This window comes from Ananas comosus, linkage group 5 (assembly GCF_001540865.1).
Source record: "Ananas comosus cultivar F153 linkage group 5, ASM154086v1, whole genome shotgun sequence".
Taxonomy (NCBI): Eukaryota; Viridiplantae; Streptophyta; class Magnoliopsida; order Poales; family Bromeliaceae; genus Ananas; species Ananas comosus.
In genome coordinates, this window is record NC_033625.1 from 426,983 (window position 1) to 441,162 (window position 14,180).

At 39.7% G+C, this 14,180-nt stretch overlaps 3 protein-coding genes across 6 annotated transcripts; all 3 read left to right on the forward strand.

Moving 5' to 3' along the window:
- On the forward strand, positions 1,206–5,213 carry LOC109710895. Its single transcript, XM_020233690.1, has 2 exons — positions 1,206–1,428; positions 1,769–5,213. The coding sequence occupies exon 2, from the start codon at positions 1,789–1,791 to the stop codon at positions 4,966–4,968; it is 3,180 nt and encodes a 1,059-aa protein (XP_020089279.1). The 5' UTR covers positions 1,206–1,428; positions 1,769–1,788; the 3' UTR covers positions 4,969–5,213.
- LOC109710594 (ras-related protein RABA5a) lies at positions 6,186–10,746 on the forward strand. Of its 4 annotated transcripts, none has more exons than XM_020233296.1 (4): positions 6,186–6,373; positions 6,482–6,716; positions 9,317–9,721; positions 10,113–10,746. In XM_020233296.1, the coding sequence occupies exons 3-4, from the start codon at positions 9,382–9,384 to the stop codon at positions 10,445–10,447; spliced, it is 675 nt and encodes a 224-aa protein (XP_020088885.1). In that variant the 5' UTR covers positions 6,186–6,373; positions 6,482–6,716; positions 9,317–9,381; the 3' UTR covers positions 10,448–10,746. The 4 variants fall into 4 exon arrangements, with proteins under 4 accessions (XP_020088885.1, XP_020088886.1, XP_020088888.1 ...); XM_020233297.1 differs by having other exon boundaries at positions 6,608–6,716; XM_020233299.1 differs by having other exon boundaries at positions 6,652–6,716.
- LOC109710410 (pleiotropic drug resistance protein TUR2-like) lies at positions 13,342–13,992 on the forward strand. The gene has a single exon (XM_020232950.1). It carries the CDS (start codon positions 13,541–13,543, stop codon positions 13,973–13,975), a length of 435 nt encoding a protein of 144 aa, XP_020088539.1. The 5' UTR covers positions 13,342–13,540; the 3' UTR covers positions 13,976–13,992.

Sequence of the window (14,180 nt, forward strand, 5' to 3'; positions counted from 1 at the left end):
GATGCTCTACAAACTCTTAAATAAATAGAAGTGGGTAGAATTTTATTATGTATAAAAAGAGCAATCCTATATGTATGCAAATTTTACATTCCACCTATTCAAAGGCTTATTTTTTTTGCTAGTTTATTTTTTTTTTTGTACTAAAAACTAAAAAACTTTTGTAATCTCTAGAATGGAAGATTGGTAATATTTATTAGGTGTATGACTCTTAAATAAGTAGAAGTGGGTAGAATTTTATTATATATAAAAAGAGCAATCCTTTATGTATGCAAATTTTACATTCCACCTATTCAAAGACTTGTTTTTTTTTGCTAATTTTATTATTTTTTTGTACTAAAAACTAAAGAACTTTTGTAATCTCTAGAATGGAAGATTGGTAATATTTATTAGGTGCATATGCAGCATTTTTCTTATAAAAAAAGTTCTCAACAGAATTGGCCTTACAATCTTATCTAAAGCACTATAAACTTAGGAAAAATTAAGCCCACGAGTGTTGCATGTGCAATCCTGCTCTCTCTTCCTATTTCTCTTAAAAGCCAATATCTTAATTTTCTTATCCTAGTCTCATATTATTTGCAAACAAAGCACAATAAAATTTCGTAAAATTCTTGATGTATTATCCAAGAGTGTACCTGCAAAGTAGGTTCCAGTTATAAATGGTCTTTATCAAATCCAGTACTATCAAATCCGCCAATCAACTTCCCCAACTATCCTTTTCATCAACATTAGTAGAGAGTACCAGGGAAGCGCCAGTAATAACATATTAGATTGTTTCAAATTAAAGTAAACGCAATTAGTTTAATATAATTTCTTTTGTTAATAATAGTAAAGTAACCCAGAACTCGAAATCACGGCCGTTGGATGATCAGCAATAAATCTGGAAATTTTTCCACCCGGTTTCACGTGCGACCACGTGCCATCGGGGAACCGACCGCATCGACGCGAGTAAACGGCGGGAATCAGGCCGTCGACGAAGCCCATCTCTCCGTCCTATTCAACCCTCCCACCGTCCTCTCCGTTCCATTAATCCATACACGACGTTTCCTACCACGTACTACCGAAAATGCCCTCCCCCTTATGAAGCCCCATCTACAATTTTTAGCCCCGCACTTAGTGGCACCGTTGCAATTTCGTGATAATCCAATGGCCTTTAAATTTTATTTAGCGTTTTTCTCCGACGTCATTTGTTTCTCCTGCCAAGTCAACACAGTGAGAAGCTTCCCTCTTTAACCACACATAAGTAAATAGGAAAAGAGGCTCCAATAAGTTCCAAAGCTGGGATTTTTATACTTAATTAATACAAAGTCAGAGTTGTTTTCGATCTGATTATTATGAGACTGAGATCCCCACACAGATGAGGCAGAAGAGGATCTTCGCATCAGTTTTTTGCCCCCGAAGGAGAAGCTGCATGAGCCCCTTCTTTCTTAGGTCAGTTTTCAAAGACCAATTTCCTCTCTAAATTCCCCAATTCCATCCAAATTCATGCCCAATTTTATCCGTAGGTAGATCATTTGAGACAAAGTTTGGATTTTGACACTTACCCAGATGTTTTTTTTTTTTGGCCTTTTCTGCCTTTTGATCCACTTACGTATCGTTGCCCTGCTCAAACTTGCTGTTTTTGAGAATTTTTTGGGCCTTAACTAGCTCATATTCATGTCTTGGGGTAGTGAGCATCTGAAATCTCAAGGGAAGAAGGGTTAATTTTAGTTTGTTTTCTATATCTGAACCTGTTCACAGTAACTGGGCTTATTCATCTTTGAGAAACTAGGGTTTTGGTGAGGTTTTGCAATGGAGATCATTAGCTTGGTGTCACACTTATGGGCCTTAACGTTTATACTGTCCTTCGCCTCCACTACCTCCTCTCCGGTTGGCCCACCCAAACCGATGGCCGAAGCCACCGCCGATGATCCCTTCATGCCCCACGCCTACTCTCGCTTCCCCGAAGTGGAGAAGCAATGCCGGCAATTCCTCTCCTCATCTGCCAAAATCGAATTCGATGTCAATAGAGTCAACGGCTTCAAACCCGAACTCTCCTTCTCGAAAGGGGATTGGTCGCAAGAACCTGGCGATTCTGCCCTCATGCCGTTCGACGGAAGTGATGCTCTGCCAAAGTCCACTTCCCTTCCCGACCCACTTCTCCTTGCCACCTTCATGCTGACCCACATCGACCTGACCCGCCATTCCCCTAATGCTCTCAATGTAAGTGGAGCTTTAGCCATCGCCATTTCTAGAAACGGTACCTTCCCTGAAGTGGGCAGGTACTTGGCTCCCGAATTTCATATTTGGCCTGGTAGCTCCGAACTTAGAATTCTTTTCGAAGGTGTATACACCGAGTCAGAAAAGAATGGGGGCGAGAGTGTTGTATGCTTGTTGGGAAATGCTTTGCTCCCTTCTCGTAAAGATGAATGGGTTAGAATATCTGGGTCGAAACATCTCCAGCCTCCTGTCTTGAAAGATGATCGTATATTGCTTATTCTTCACTATCCTAAAACCTTCACCTTGACCAGTCGAGCGGTGATTGGAGAAATGAGAAGCCTAAATGGTTTTTCAAATCCTCGATACTTTGATCTTGTTAGATTGTCTTCACAATTGGGTGCTTATTCAAACTACCAGTTTGGGGCAGAAAAGCTCATTTCGAAAGCCTGCACACCTTATCCTTATGAGGACGATGTCGCAAAAGGGCAGTTGGAGGTGTACAAGGGAGCTTTTTTCTGTGGGATTCTCAATCGATTTGTGTCCGGAGAAATTCTCAATGTTGTTCCAAACTGGAACTGTAATTCCACCGACGATTACTGCAGTAAATTGGGTCCTTTTGAAACTAATAAAGAAATTAGGGCAACCGATGGGGGATTCGCTAATGTCGGGATCATAATGCAAGATGTGAGATGTGAACCACTAATTGACCAAAACAATGCAAGCTCCGCTAAGGTTTCTGCAGTGTTCAGAGCCGTTCCTCCATGGGAGAATCAGTACACTGCGGGACAAAGGTCCGGGCTTAATGGCTTGTCTCTCTCGGCCGAGGGCATGTGGAATTCCTCAAAAGGTCAACTTTGCATGGTCGGCTGTTTAGGTCTCGGTGACAAAGAATGCAACTCCCGCATCTGTTTGTATATTCCTACATTCTTCTCTATCAAGCAACGGAATATCATATTCGGTACAATATCGAGCATTAAGGAAAACACGCACTTCCCATTGTCATTTGAAAGGCCTATCCATCCCTCACAACTGTGGACTAAGTTCAGTGCTTCCCCATTGAATCAATATAAGTATTCGAAGATCAAGTTGGCGGGTGCTTTTCTAGAGAGAAATGAGCCCTTTGACTTCGGCTCTATTATTAAGAAATCGCTCCTTAGTTATCCCAGAAAAGGAGATAATAGTGATGAGCTAGCCAGTCTATCCAATCTTGCCGACGATCTTACCCTCCACGTCCCTGCAGTTGGCGATCCAATACCCAAAAATCGTACGCAATGGCCATTTCTTCAGCTCGAGATCCTCTCTATAGGGCCGTTGGTGGGCCGCTATTGGGCTTTCCAGAATGCATCTGCATCTAAAAGTACAGCTTCAGCTTCTCCAAAAGCTTCTTCCACAGAGCGGGAGCTGCTATTGAATGTCTCAGCGGAGCTCACTCTCTCAGGAAAGAACTATACTAATGGCTCCTTGCTATACTTAGAGGGCCTTTATAATCCGATCAACGGGAAAATGTATCTGATCGGCTGTAGGGATGTCCGTGCTTCCTGGCAAATACTATTCGAGAGCGCGGATCTTGAGGATGGCCTGGATTGTTTGATTGAAGTGAAGGTCGAATACCCACCAACAACCGCACGGTGGCTCATAAGCCCATCAGCAAAGGTCTCAATCACAAGCCAAAGGAACGATGATGACCCTCTTCATTTTAATTCAATTGAGCTACAAACTCTTCCGATTTTGTACAGAGAGCAGAGAGAAGACATACTCTCAAGAAGAAGTGTGGAGGGACTTCTTCGCATTTTTACGCTGTCGATTGCAATCTTTTGCATATTTAGCCAGCTTTTATATGTAAAAAAGAATACTAATGACGTTCCTTACATGTCTCTTGTCATGCTTGGTGTTCAAGCTCTTGGTTATAGTGTCCCTCTCATCACTGGAGTCGAAGCATTATTTACAAGATTGACATCTGAATCGCTCGATTCCCAATCGTACGATCTCAACAAGAATCAATGGTACTGGATTATAGACTACTTGGTGAAGATTTTGATACTCGCTGCATTCCTTCTCACAGTTCGGCTTGGCCAGAAGGTATGGAGGTCCCGAATAAGATTACTAACACGCAGTCCACTAGAGCTGTGGCGGGTCCCTAATGACAAACGGGTTCTCCTATACAGCTTCGGGGTCCATGCAGTTGGTTTTCTTATAATAATCATTGTACATTTTATTACTAATTCTTATAGACCGGCTCGCCAAGAGATGTACATTGATTCAAGCGGAAACAGCCATAAACTGCGAGAGTGGGGAATTGAGCTAGAGGAGTATATTGGGCTCATTCAGGACTTCTTTTTGCTTCCTCAAATTATAGGCAATTTTCTATGGCAAATTAAGTGCAAGCCTTTGAAGAAATCCTATTACATCGGAATAACAGTTGTCCGGATTCTTCCTCATGTTTACGATTATATTAGAGCTCCCATTTTCAACCCGTATTTCTCGGAGGAGTACGAGTTTGTGAACCCGAGCTTGGATTTCTACTCCAAGTTCGGTGACGTGGCGATCCCATTGGTTGCTGTGGTGTTTGTTGTTGTGGTGTATGTTCAGCAGAGGTGGAACTACGAGAAGCTTAGCGAGACACTTCGATCGGGGCAGAAGAAGCTTCTTCCTATGGGGTCAAGAGTTTATGAGAGGCTGCCGTCACTGTCGTCGGCGACTTTTGAAGCCGAGCTTGTTTCTGGTGTGAATGAGAATGAAGTCCACAACAATTTGCGCGAGAATAGAGGCTAATAACTGAGAGAGTTTTTTTTCTTGGTTTCTTTGTTGTAATGTTTACTTCGGTGAGTTCTAATTTCGAGGTATTAGAGAGAGAGAGAGAGAGAGAGAGGGAGTGACTGAGTAACTTGTCTAATTTTCTCTTGTAGAACCCTGATGACTGATGACTTGTTGAAATGTTAGATCTGAGTTTTACATATTTTAGAGTTGTACTATGATTCTTGAGGTTTTCTGATGAAGAGTTTATATTTTGTATTATCTTTGTATTGCTGGATTGCTTTTCCTAACAGAAAGAAGGAAATCTTTTACAGCGGCAGTGTACTGTTGTACTTATTTATTGGAATTTTTGGAATGGATTTAAACTTTCTGATGAGCGATCTGCGTCTTACCAAGTTGTATGAAAAAAAAAAAAAGAAAAAAAAAGAGGAGGATCTATTTGCTCCTTACTATGAAAGGAAGCATCAAGCATCTGACACACTTCTATTTATTAGATGTTGGTGGGAAGTTTGTAATAAATTGTGTTTTTTCTCTTTGTTTTTTTTTTTTTTTTCCTTTCTTTCTTATTCAAATTCGCATGCTATGACCTATGTTTTGCGGTGTGAAAACAAATTCATTCTGCGAAAAGAAGGCTTCTTGAGGATGATTGATTGGAGCTTGTGTAGAACAAAAAACAGGGAGCTCTACTCATGATTCAAGGAAAATATAAATAAATATCCCCACCATCTCACCAAACACTCGAAGAACAGATAAAATCTGAATTAAGCAATCAACATATCCATGCGTACAGGTGAATAATAACATCCTCTAACTTAAATATCAAATACAACAGGGATATTCCCTCTTAACTAATTTTCTCAAACTTACTACTACTTCCACACACACACACACACACAAAAAAAGAAAGAAAATCTTTTGTGTACTTTTATGATGCTATCAAAACATTATTACTATGTGATCATGTTTGGAAACCAAAAAAAAGGCCTAGAATAGGGCCCAAGTATATAATAATGGGTCGGGCCCAAAAATCAGAGATCCGGTCCATGAACTGGCTAGGCCCGGCCCTTTCCTTCGAGAATAACTTAACGGGTCCGTAAGGTACATATGAAAGGGACCCGAGCGGGTGTAACGCTCGCTAGTTAAAGAAAAGCGAATCCTTCACCGCCCATTAAATCTCACCCCACCGTTGCGTTCTCCTCCAGTCACGGCGGTAACTTTACCGCTCCAGAATCTTCTAAGACGCCTCTCTCCTCTTTCTTTCTTTCTCTCCCTGCTGCTTCCTCCTCTCACCGCCACCCCTCGCCATCGCCTCCCAAAGGAAGGAGACGCTTCGCCTACCCTGCCAAGACCCTAATTCCCCGCGAATCGGGGTCGATCTCGCGCCCTAAACGATAGAGATCCCCCCGATCCGGTTTCCTACGAGGTACAGATTCGCTTGATTTGTTCCCATTTGCGCGAAAATTCTCGTGTTATTCCCCTTTTTTTTTCCTTCCTCGATTTCGAGGATTTTTTGTTTTTTTTTTTTGAACAGTGGTGCGAGATCCAGTGGTTGTGATGTGTGATTCGGTTTGACCTAATTGTTGCATTCGATGGGCTTCATTTCTACTGGATTAGAGGAATTTCGCATCTTTTTTTACCGATTTTCTACGGTCCGCAGATCATTTTTCGGTTGTTAGATGATGAATCACCAGGTTTCTGCAGGATTTCAGCTGATACTAATTTGTATAATCCTCTTTTGTTCGTAGTGCGCGTCGATTCTTCTACGGGTAAGTATTGTGTCGTACTTCTATAAATTGGTATACTAGTTTAGGTAACATAATGGAGTCCATAGGGTTTCGTCGACTACGTTACAGTTCGTAAGTGAGGCTTTTGAGTCAGTTAGTTCGCGATGTATACAAAGATCTTATGCAGAGACATTGTCCGGTATGTCTAATTTAACAGTACATTCTGATCTCAGTAGCTTCCTATTCACTATAATAACATGTCTTCTCAAAACATGTTTTCTTTTGTGGGAGAATGTACCGAGTTTTAGCAGGATGAATTGTGTGAGATATGCCAAGATACTGTTACATTGGCAATGCTACAACTTACAAGGGAATCAACTGTCTTCTCTTTGCTTGCCATCATCCAGAAGTTGAGCATCTCCTTTAATTTTGCCATGAAACCCCAGGATTTGTTGCTATTCATGATTTCGTTGGAGTATTCTTTTCTTTTTATTTGTTTGATTCCAAATTCGACGTCATGTTTGAATAGGCACTTGTTTCTTCTATTTGATTGGGTGATATCATTTGGGAATGCAGTTAAAGTGTTGTTCTCTATCAGAAGACAAGTTTGGTGTCAATGACATTCTAGGTTTATGACAGTTCCATATTGTGTAAGTCAAGCTCCTGCTGTAGGCTTCAAGTAGAAAATGTTTTTTTAGCTCTAAAAAGGTCTCACTGGAAAAGAAATTGAAGTTTCTACAAAAAGCAGAAGCTAAAAGAGAAGCACAATGTACCCTTGGTGCATATAATGCTTTACTTGGTTGTGGTGTTACCTCAACTTTTGTGTTGCCATCATCACTCTAATGTTTTAGAGACGATGACTACAATATGCTATAATGGCATGTGTGTTTTACATCCAATCATCTGATGGGGAGGTTCATGGTGCCAAGATTCTAGACTGGTTTGCTTTGATTGCAAGGAAAGAACTTATTCTATTCTTTCTTATGTGTTAGCAGTTATTGAAGATAACTTTTTGTTGTAAGAGAATGGCATTTCGATGTTGGATAATTCGATAATGCATGTGTCCTAGTTGGGATCGTGAGTACGTTAATTCGGGAAGTAGAGATGCAATATTTTGCGAGGGTTTTAGCAACGGCTTTCTTTTGAAGCTCTTGAAGCTCTCTAGGGTGAGAAGACCATCTCGTTACTGGGAGGTAACGGAGTTTTGATCTGTGGATTAAGAGGAATCCTTCTGTTTTGATGTATACAAGCCATCACCTTCTTTGAATTCGCTAATAACTTGTTGTGTTGTTTACTCTGATTCTGGTTGATACTTGCTAATGTATTTCATGGTTTTGTTGTCAACTGTTTTAACTTGCAGCTATATCTTTTGATTTATCTCAATTAAAATGTATGACCTTGGAAATTCGAGTTCACCAAAATGTGATTTAAGCATCATTCTAAATAAATTTTTAAAATTCTCTAACAAGCTAATCTAAACTGCAAAGAATTTTACCCTCCTAATCTAGCTCTTCTTTGACCAGAATTTACTCTTCTTTCTTGTTGGAAAAAATCCTCATAGAGTTGGCTCTGTTGAACTTTGTTTGTGCATTTTTGCACATATAGGCTTGATGCTAATTTTTCGCAGAGAAGAATATCCCTGATACAATATGTCCACTCTGTATTCTCCTTTTCTGTTCTCCTCCAACCTAGTATTCTGCACACCTTTACTTGTAGTTTCTTTTTTGACAAGTAGTAATGTAATATCACCAGTTAATGTTACCGAATGTGATTATGATCTCTGTCTACTTCGGTTATAACCAAATTAAAGGTCAAAAATTGTTAACTACATATCCTTATATGCAACTAACAAAGAACAGCCAGATATAACTAATCAAATAGATTCACTGAAGCATTTGTTTGTGGAATAGATGTTTAACTTTCCATTTAAAGATGTCTTACCGATCTGCCGAGTGCTAACTATGGTCCAACTAATTTGGCTCATTCTTGATCTTGAAAATTTGGCTTCTTTCTAAAAATTACATGAAGAACTCTGAGCTTCCCAGTGTTTGTTCAGAGCTGTACATCTTTACAATAGAAGACAATAGGTTTTGTTTGGTGTCTGTGGTCTAAGGATGTTTTACCTATTATACTTTTGTTCTCTTTTCTTCATATAATCTTGGCTTTTGGTGGAGGTTCCACTGCATCATTGCGGAAAAACATAATTTTGTTCCACATTATACTTGGCTCAAATGCTAGAAGAGCATTTAGGAAATTCAAAGAAGCTTTATCCACATGAAATTTCCATAGAACTTTTTCTTTGCATAGTTAATTTTTGGTCCACAATAATTTTCCCTGATTGCCGCCAAATATCTACAAGGCAAATTAAGTGGGACTGGCCCATAAAAAATAGAAACCAAAAGAAGTAAACTTACAGGAAAGATTTGGTCTCTTGTATGTGAATTGAGTTTTTTGTGCGAACAATCTCAAGGCTTTTGCACCTTGAATAATTTGTTATCCTATAATAATCTGCATGTCATTCATGAGATACCATGGCAGTTTCAGTGTCAGTTTTAGCTCTTTTGTACTGTTTAATGTCACTTTAACTTTGTATTTTCTTATTTAGATGCTTGGATTAACTCCCCTTTTTTTTTATTGTGCAGCGCTAGTATGAATTTTTAGTTATCACAACACACAGCATCAATCTCCTTTACGTGTCTTCGGAGAGATGGCTTACGAGGGAGAAGAAGAACAGAGCCAGGACTATTTGTTCAAAATTGTTCTTATTGGTGACTCAGCTGTTGGAAAGTCAAATTTGCTTGCCCGATTTGCCCGGAATGAGTTCTATCCGAACTCCAAATCCACTATAGGTGTTGAGTTCCAAACACAGAAAATGGATATTGATGGGAAAGAAATTAAAGCTCAGATATGGGACACTGCTGGACAAGAGCGTTTCAGAGCCGTTACTTCTGCTTATTATCGAGGAGCTGTTGGAGCTCTTCTGGTTTATGACATCAGCAGGCGTCAGACTTTTGAGAGCGTTGGGCGATGGCTTAATGAACTTCATAGTAAGTTTCTAAATTCTGTCTAGATCTTTTTCTTTGATTTTCTTGAAAGCTTGCAAATGACTTTGTTTTCATCTCCACCACGGTCATTTTTACTTTCTGTTCATTTTCCTATTGTCTGTGAAATTGTTGATACTTGCAATTTTTCACTGCAATCCCTATTTCGCAACGTCAAACATATCCCTTTCTTCAAATACTTTCTCTTTCTACAACCGATCATGCTATCTGGGACTTGGTCATGGATTGTTATAATTAGTAGTCGCGTAATTTTCATTTACAGCTAGATTCACTGTAAAGTGCACATCTATTCTTCTACTTCAAGCAGTTTCTCTTCTCAAATTCTTCATGATGCAATCCTAATCCTTGCCTGCCTCAATTTTCAACACTGGAACAGCTCATTCCGACATGAATGTAGTTACCATATTGGTCGGGAACAAGACCGATCTCAAGGATGCACGAGAGGTAACCACCGAAGAAGGGAAAGCCCTAGCTGAAGCCCAGGGCCTCTTCTTCATGGAAACCTCAGCACTCGACTCCTCCAATGTCGCGGCCGCCTTTGAAACTGTGGTGAAGGAGATCTACGGCATATTGAGTAGGAAGGTGTTCCAATCCCAAGAACTAAAGAGAAACGAGTTGTCGTCGTTGAGCAACGGGAAGACGGTAATCTTACAGGGTGAAACAAATGAAGCGAACGGCCAGGATAGGAGATACGGGTGCTGTTCTTCTTAAAAAGCTTGTAAACTCTCTCTACCTCCCTCCCTCTATTTTTTTTTTTTTTTTTTTTTTTTTTTTTTTTTTTTTTTGCACCCTCTTTTGGATCCTCTTTTTTTACTTTATTGCATCGCCTTTCGCTCCACTGTAAAGAAACACATGCCTAATGTTTTTGACGGTAAATGTTGATCTACTATTTATTTACTAGTCTAGTCTTGTCGCTCAATTGATGAATTTCTTTCTAGGTTGAGCAACAGGGACTGATTGTTATGATGCTACAACAGTCTTGTTTCTATAAAACCGATGGTGTTCTTTCAGGGAGTGTTTTGTTTGATTCACTCATTCAAAGTTCAATATATTTTTTTTTTCCTCTCTTCGCATTCATACTATGAATTATTTTGCTCTCTATTGAACAAGCAAGGCAAGAGCAATACTACTAGTATCCTCCCAGACTACATGTGTATTTGACATTTCATTCATTTAAAAGTCCATCTTCTCTTTCTAGTCTTATCAACAAAAAGAAAAATCTCTTATGACTAAGATTTGTTTGAATAAATCTTAGGATATTGAGGTTGTAAGATCTACATCATTTCCCGTACGGCATACTTGATTCTACTCTGACCATCCACTTGGCAAGCGTCCGATTTGGCGTCTCCAGTTCTGTTATGAAAGTCGTTTCATTGGAATACTAATGAAGTGATGGAGGCTAAAACGTTAAAAAGAACAAGAAGATTCCAGCGAAGCGAACCTGGTTTATGGACGAAAAATTTTAAAATGCACCGGTATATTGGTGACGTAGCGTAACAAACTAATCAAAAATTTTTTTTAAAGATATATAACCCATCATGATTATAAAAAAGTATTTTTATTATACTTTTGTTTAAAAAGAAAAAATATAATTAATTTATTATTGATGACGTGGTGTAAATATGATAATATAGAATTCCTTGCTATGGACGGAGTCCACGACTTCACAGAAATTGGAGGTTGTTGCCGTTCGAGATGACGGCATGGACGGCAATTGCACGGAGTCAGTCCCTGCGGCGGTTAAACAGGTAACAACATCTTTCACTTTATTAATGTATGAAATTAACCCTTTTATATTTAACTTATTTTTTAGATTCGTAAATAATTTTTAAACTTGGTCTTGAATTCCCTTTCTGACAGGGCATTCCGGCTATGTCACAAATTAAGGCCAATCTCACGCACATAATCATATATACCCAGATTTGACCCGAGTTTTTTTAATTTAATCACATCGACTCGGTAAACAAACCGTCTTTAAAACGAACTCCTTATTAAATTGCCAAACCTTACGCTCTATTAACAAACAAAACCTGGAACGAGGTATTGTTTAAAACTACCTATTTAAATTGATGCCAGTTCTAATCTGAACTAAGAGCTAGAGTGTGGATGCCCAACTATCAACAATTAATTTTTGAAAAAAGAATATGAATTTCAAAGTATAGTAGCATAACTATTTATTAAAGTTAATTAAAAATTAAAAACACAGCACGAGATTATGTATTGTATAGTAGCATAACTATTCATTAAAGTTAAATAAAAATAAAAACAGAAAACTGATTAGTTTTTTTTATATTAAAAAAAAAAAAAACAGAGCACGAGATTAGCAAGCGATCCTTCAGCACCCGTTTGGTTCGGAGTTACATGGTGGAATAATTTTTTAACCCCGAAGTTATTCCCAAACACCCAATTTGGAGGGTGGGGGTTAGCTAATCCCACCCCACCCAACTACTCCAACCAAACAAAATACTATTTTACCCACTATCCTTCTTATTTCACTTATTCTAACCAAATATTATTTTATCTATATCTAGACTAAACTTAATTCTCAACCAAATATAAAATTACTCTAACCTCACCTTAATTTTAAATTTAATTCTATCTCTGAAATAATAAATTTTTACTTAATTCCGAACCAGACGATGGCTTAGAGTCTTTCGTGGCCCCCTCGGACGTTGACCTCCTGATTTGTATTTTGCGGCGGCCCTCGTACGCAGCTCCCTCGAAGGTCCAAACGCGAGCAGTGGTTGGGCTCCACATCCACCGTTCAAGAAGGAGCCCGGCAATCCAACCGCAGCTGCAACCACTCCCCTGTCCCACGGGCGATACGTATACCAAACGCTTGTTTTGTCTACGCTTCGCATAGACGCATACCCTTGTCCCCATCTCCGACCCAAAATTCTTCGCCGGCCTACACCCCATAGACCGGGCTCTTCATAAGCTCCTACCTATGTATCTACCGTGCTTCAAATTCTAGGTCTCTAGGCTGCTTCTTTTTTTCTTTTCCCCTAGATATATACAAAGGTCCTTCATGGGATGTTAAAATATTGACAAATTTATATAATATTTTAAACTATGCGCATGAATTAATCAAAAGATTTAAATTAAAGTCCCACATTCTTAGCAACACATAGTAGTACTCCGATGAGCTATAAATTCTTCTAGCACTGATAACTTTCATGATGTTTGGAAAAGATATTTCTACAATTTAATAAATTTTTTTAGGCACATTACGCTTACATTTTTAAGACACCTATATTCGACTCTTTGAGACCAGGCGCATAGACCGCGGTCCACGCAACAATCAGCCGTCGCGACGACCACAGCTGTGGAAATTGTTGCGTCTAGAATAACGAATTCGGATCTTCAGCTTTTGACCGTCGTGTAAATTGGGTTAAGTCCCTTTCGGTAATTCAAACTCCGATTCGGTCAAGCTTTGCATGCCCCGTTATTTATCCGTCCGCGGACACAACAAGGCAACGACAATCTCATACTATAATGAATTAAAGAATTACTCATAGCGAGACAAATTTACCATGCATATATAAATAAATAAAACCCCATTCCAATCTCCGTCTCCACATTGTTCCCACCGTCGTTAACAAACTAGGATCGATCATCCCCCTTGAATCTCTCCACCGAGCCGCGGTAAGCAGAACCTGAAGAAAGAAGCAGCAGAAGCAGCAGCAGCAGAGGCCATGTTCCGGTGTTTGCTATCTTCGAACTTCTAAGCTTCTGAGACGAAGCATTTCCTGATCTTCGTATCGAGATCTCGGGGACCCGCGATTAGACCACGTTAATTCAGAAATGGAGAACTATAGAATTGGAAGTGCTGCAGGGAGCATGCGGGGAAGCATGCGAGGAAGCATGCGGCGCACCGTCTCGTCATGGCGGTCGTCGACTGCGAGCGACGTATTCGGCAGGTCGGTTAGGGAGGAGGATGACGAGGAGGCGTTGAAGTGGGCCGCGATCGAGAAGCTTCCTACCTACGATCGCATGCGGAAAGGGATACTCACGGCCGGGGGGGAAGGCGGGGTGGTGCAAGAAGTAGACATTCTGGGACTCGGCCTTCAGGAGAGGAAGAACCTGCTCGAGAGGTTGATGAGAACTGCAGAGGAAGATAACGAGAGATTCCTTCTGAAGCTAAGGAACCGAATGGAACGGTACGTAAACCTTGTTTTCTTCCTAATTATTATATATCTACTCGTATATCACCTCTATAGGCTTGTTCGTGTACAATGAAGTGTTGTCTTACAGCATATGTATATTTTCCGAACGAGTTAATAACAACTTTTTCATTAAAAAGCTTCCTAACAATTGTCTACTACGACAAAAAATCCAAGGTTTTAAATTGGAGTTTCTACTTTTGCAACGGCAAAAAAATTCTAGCTTTTTTATGTGCCAACTACTTATTCTCGAATTTCTTGAAATGGAGAAGCTGTTTCGA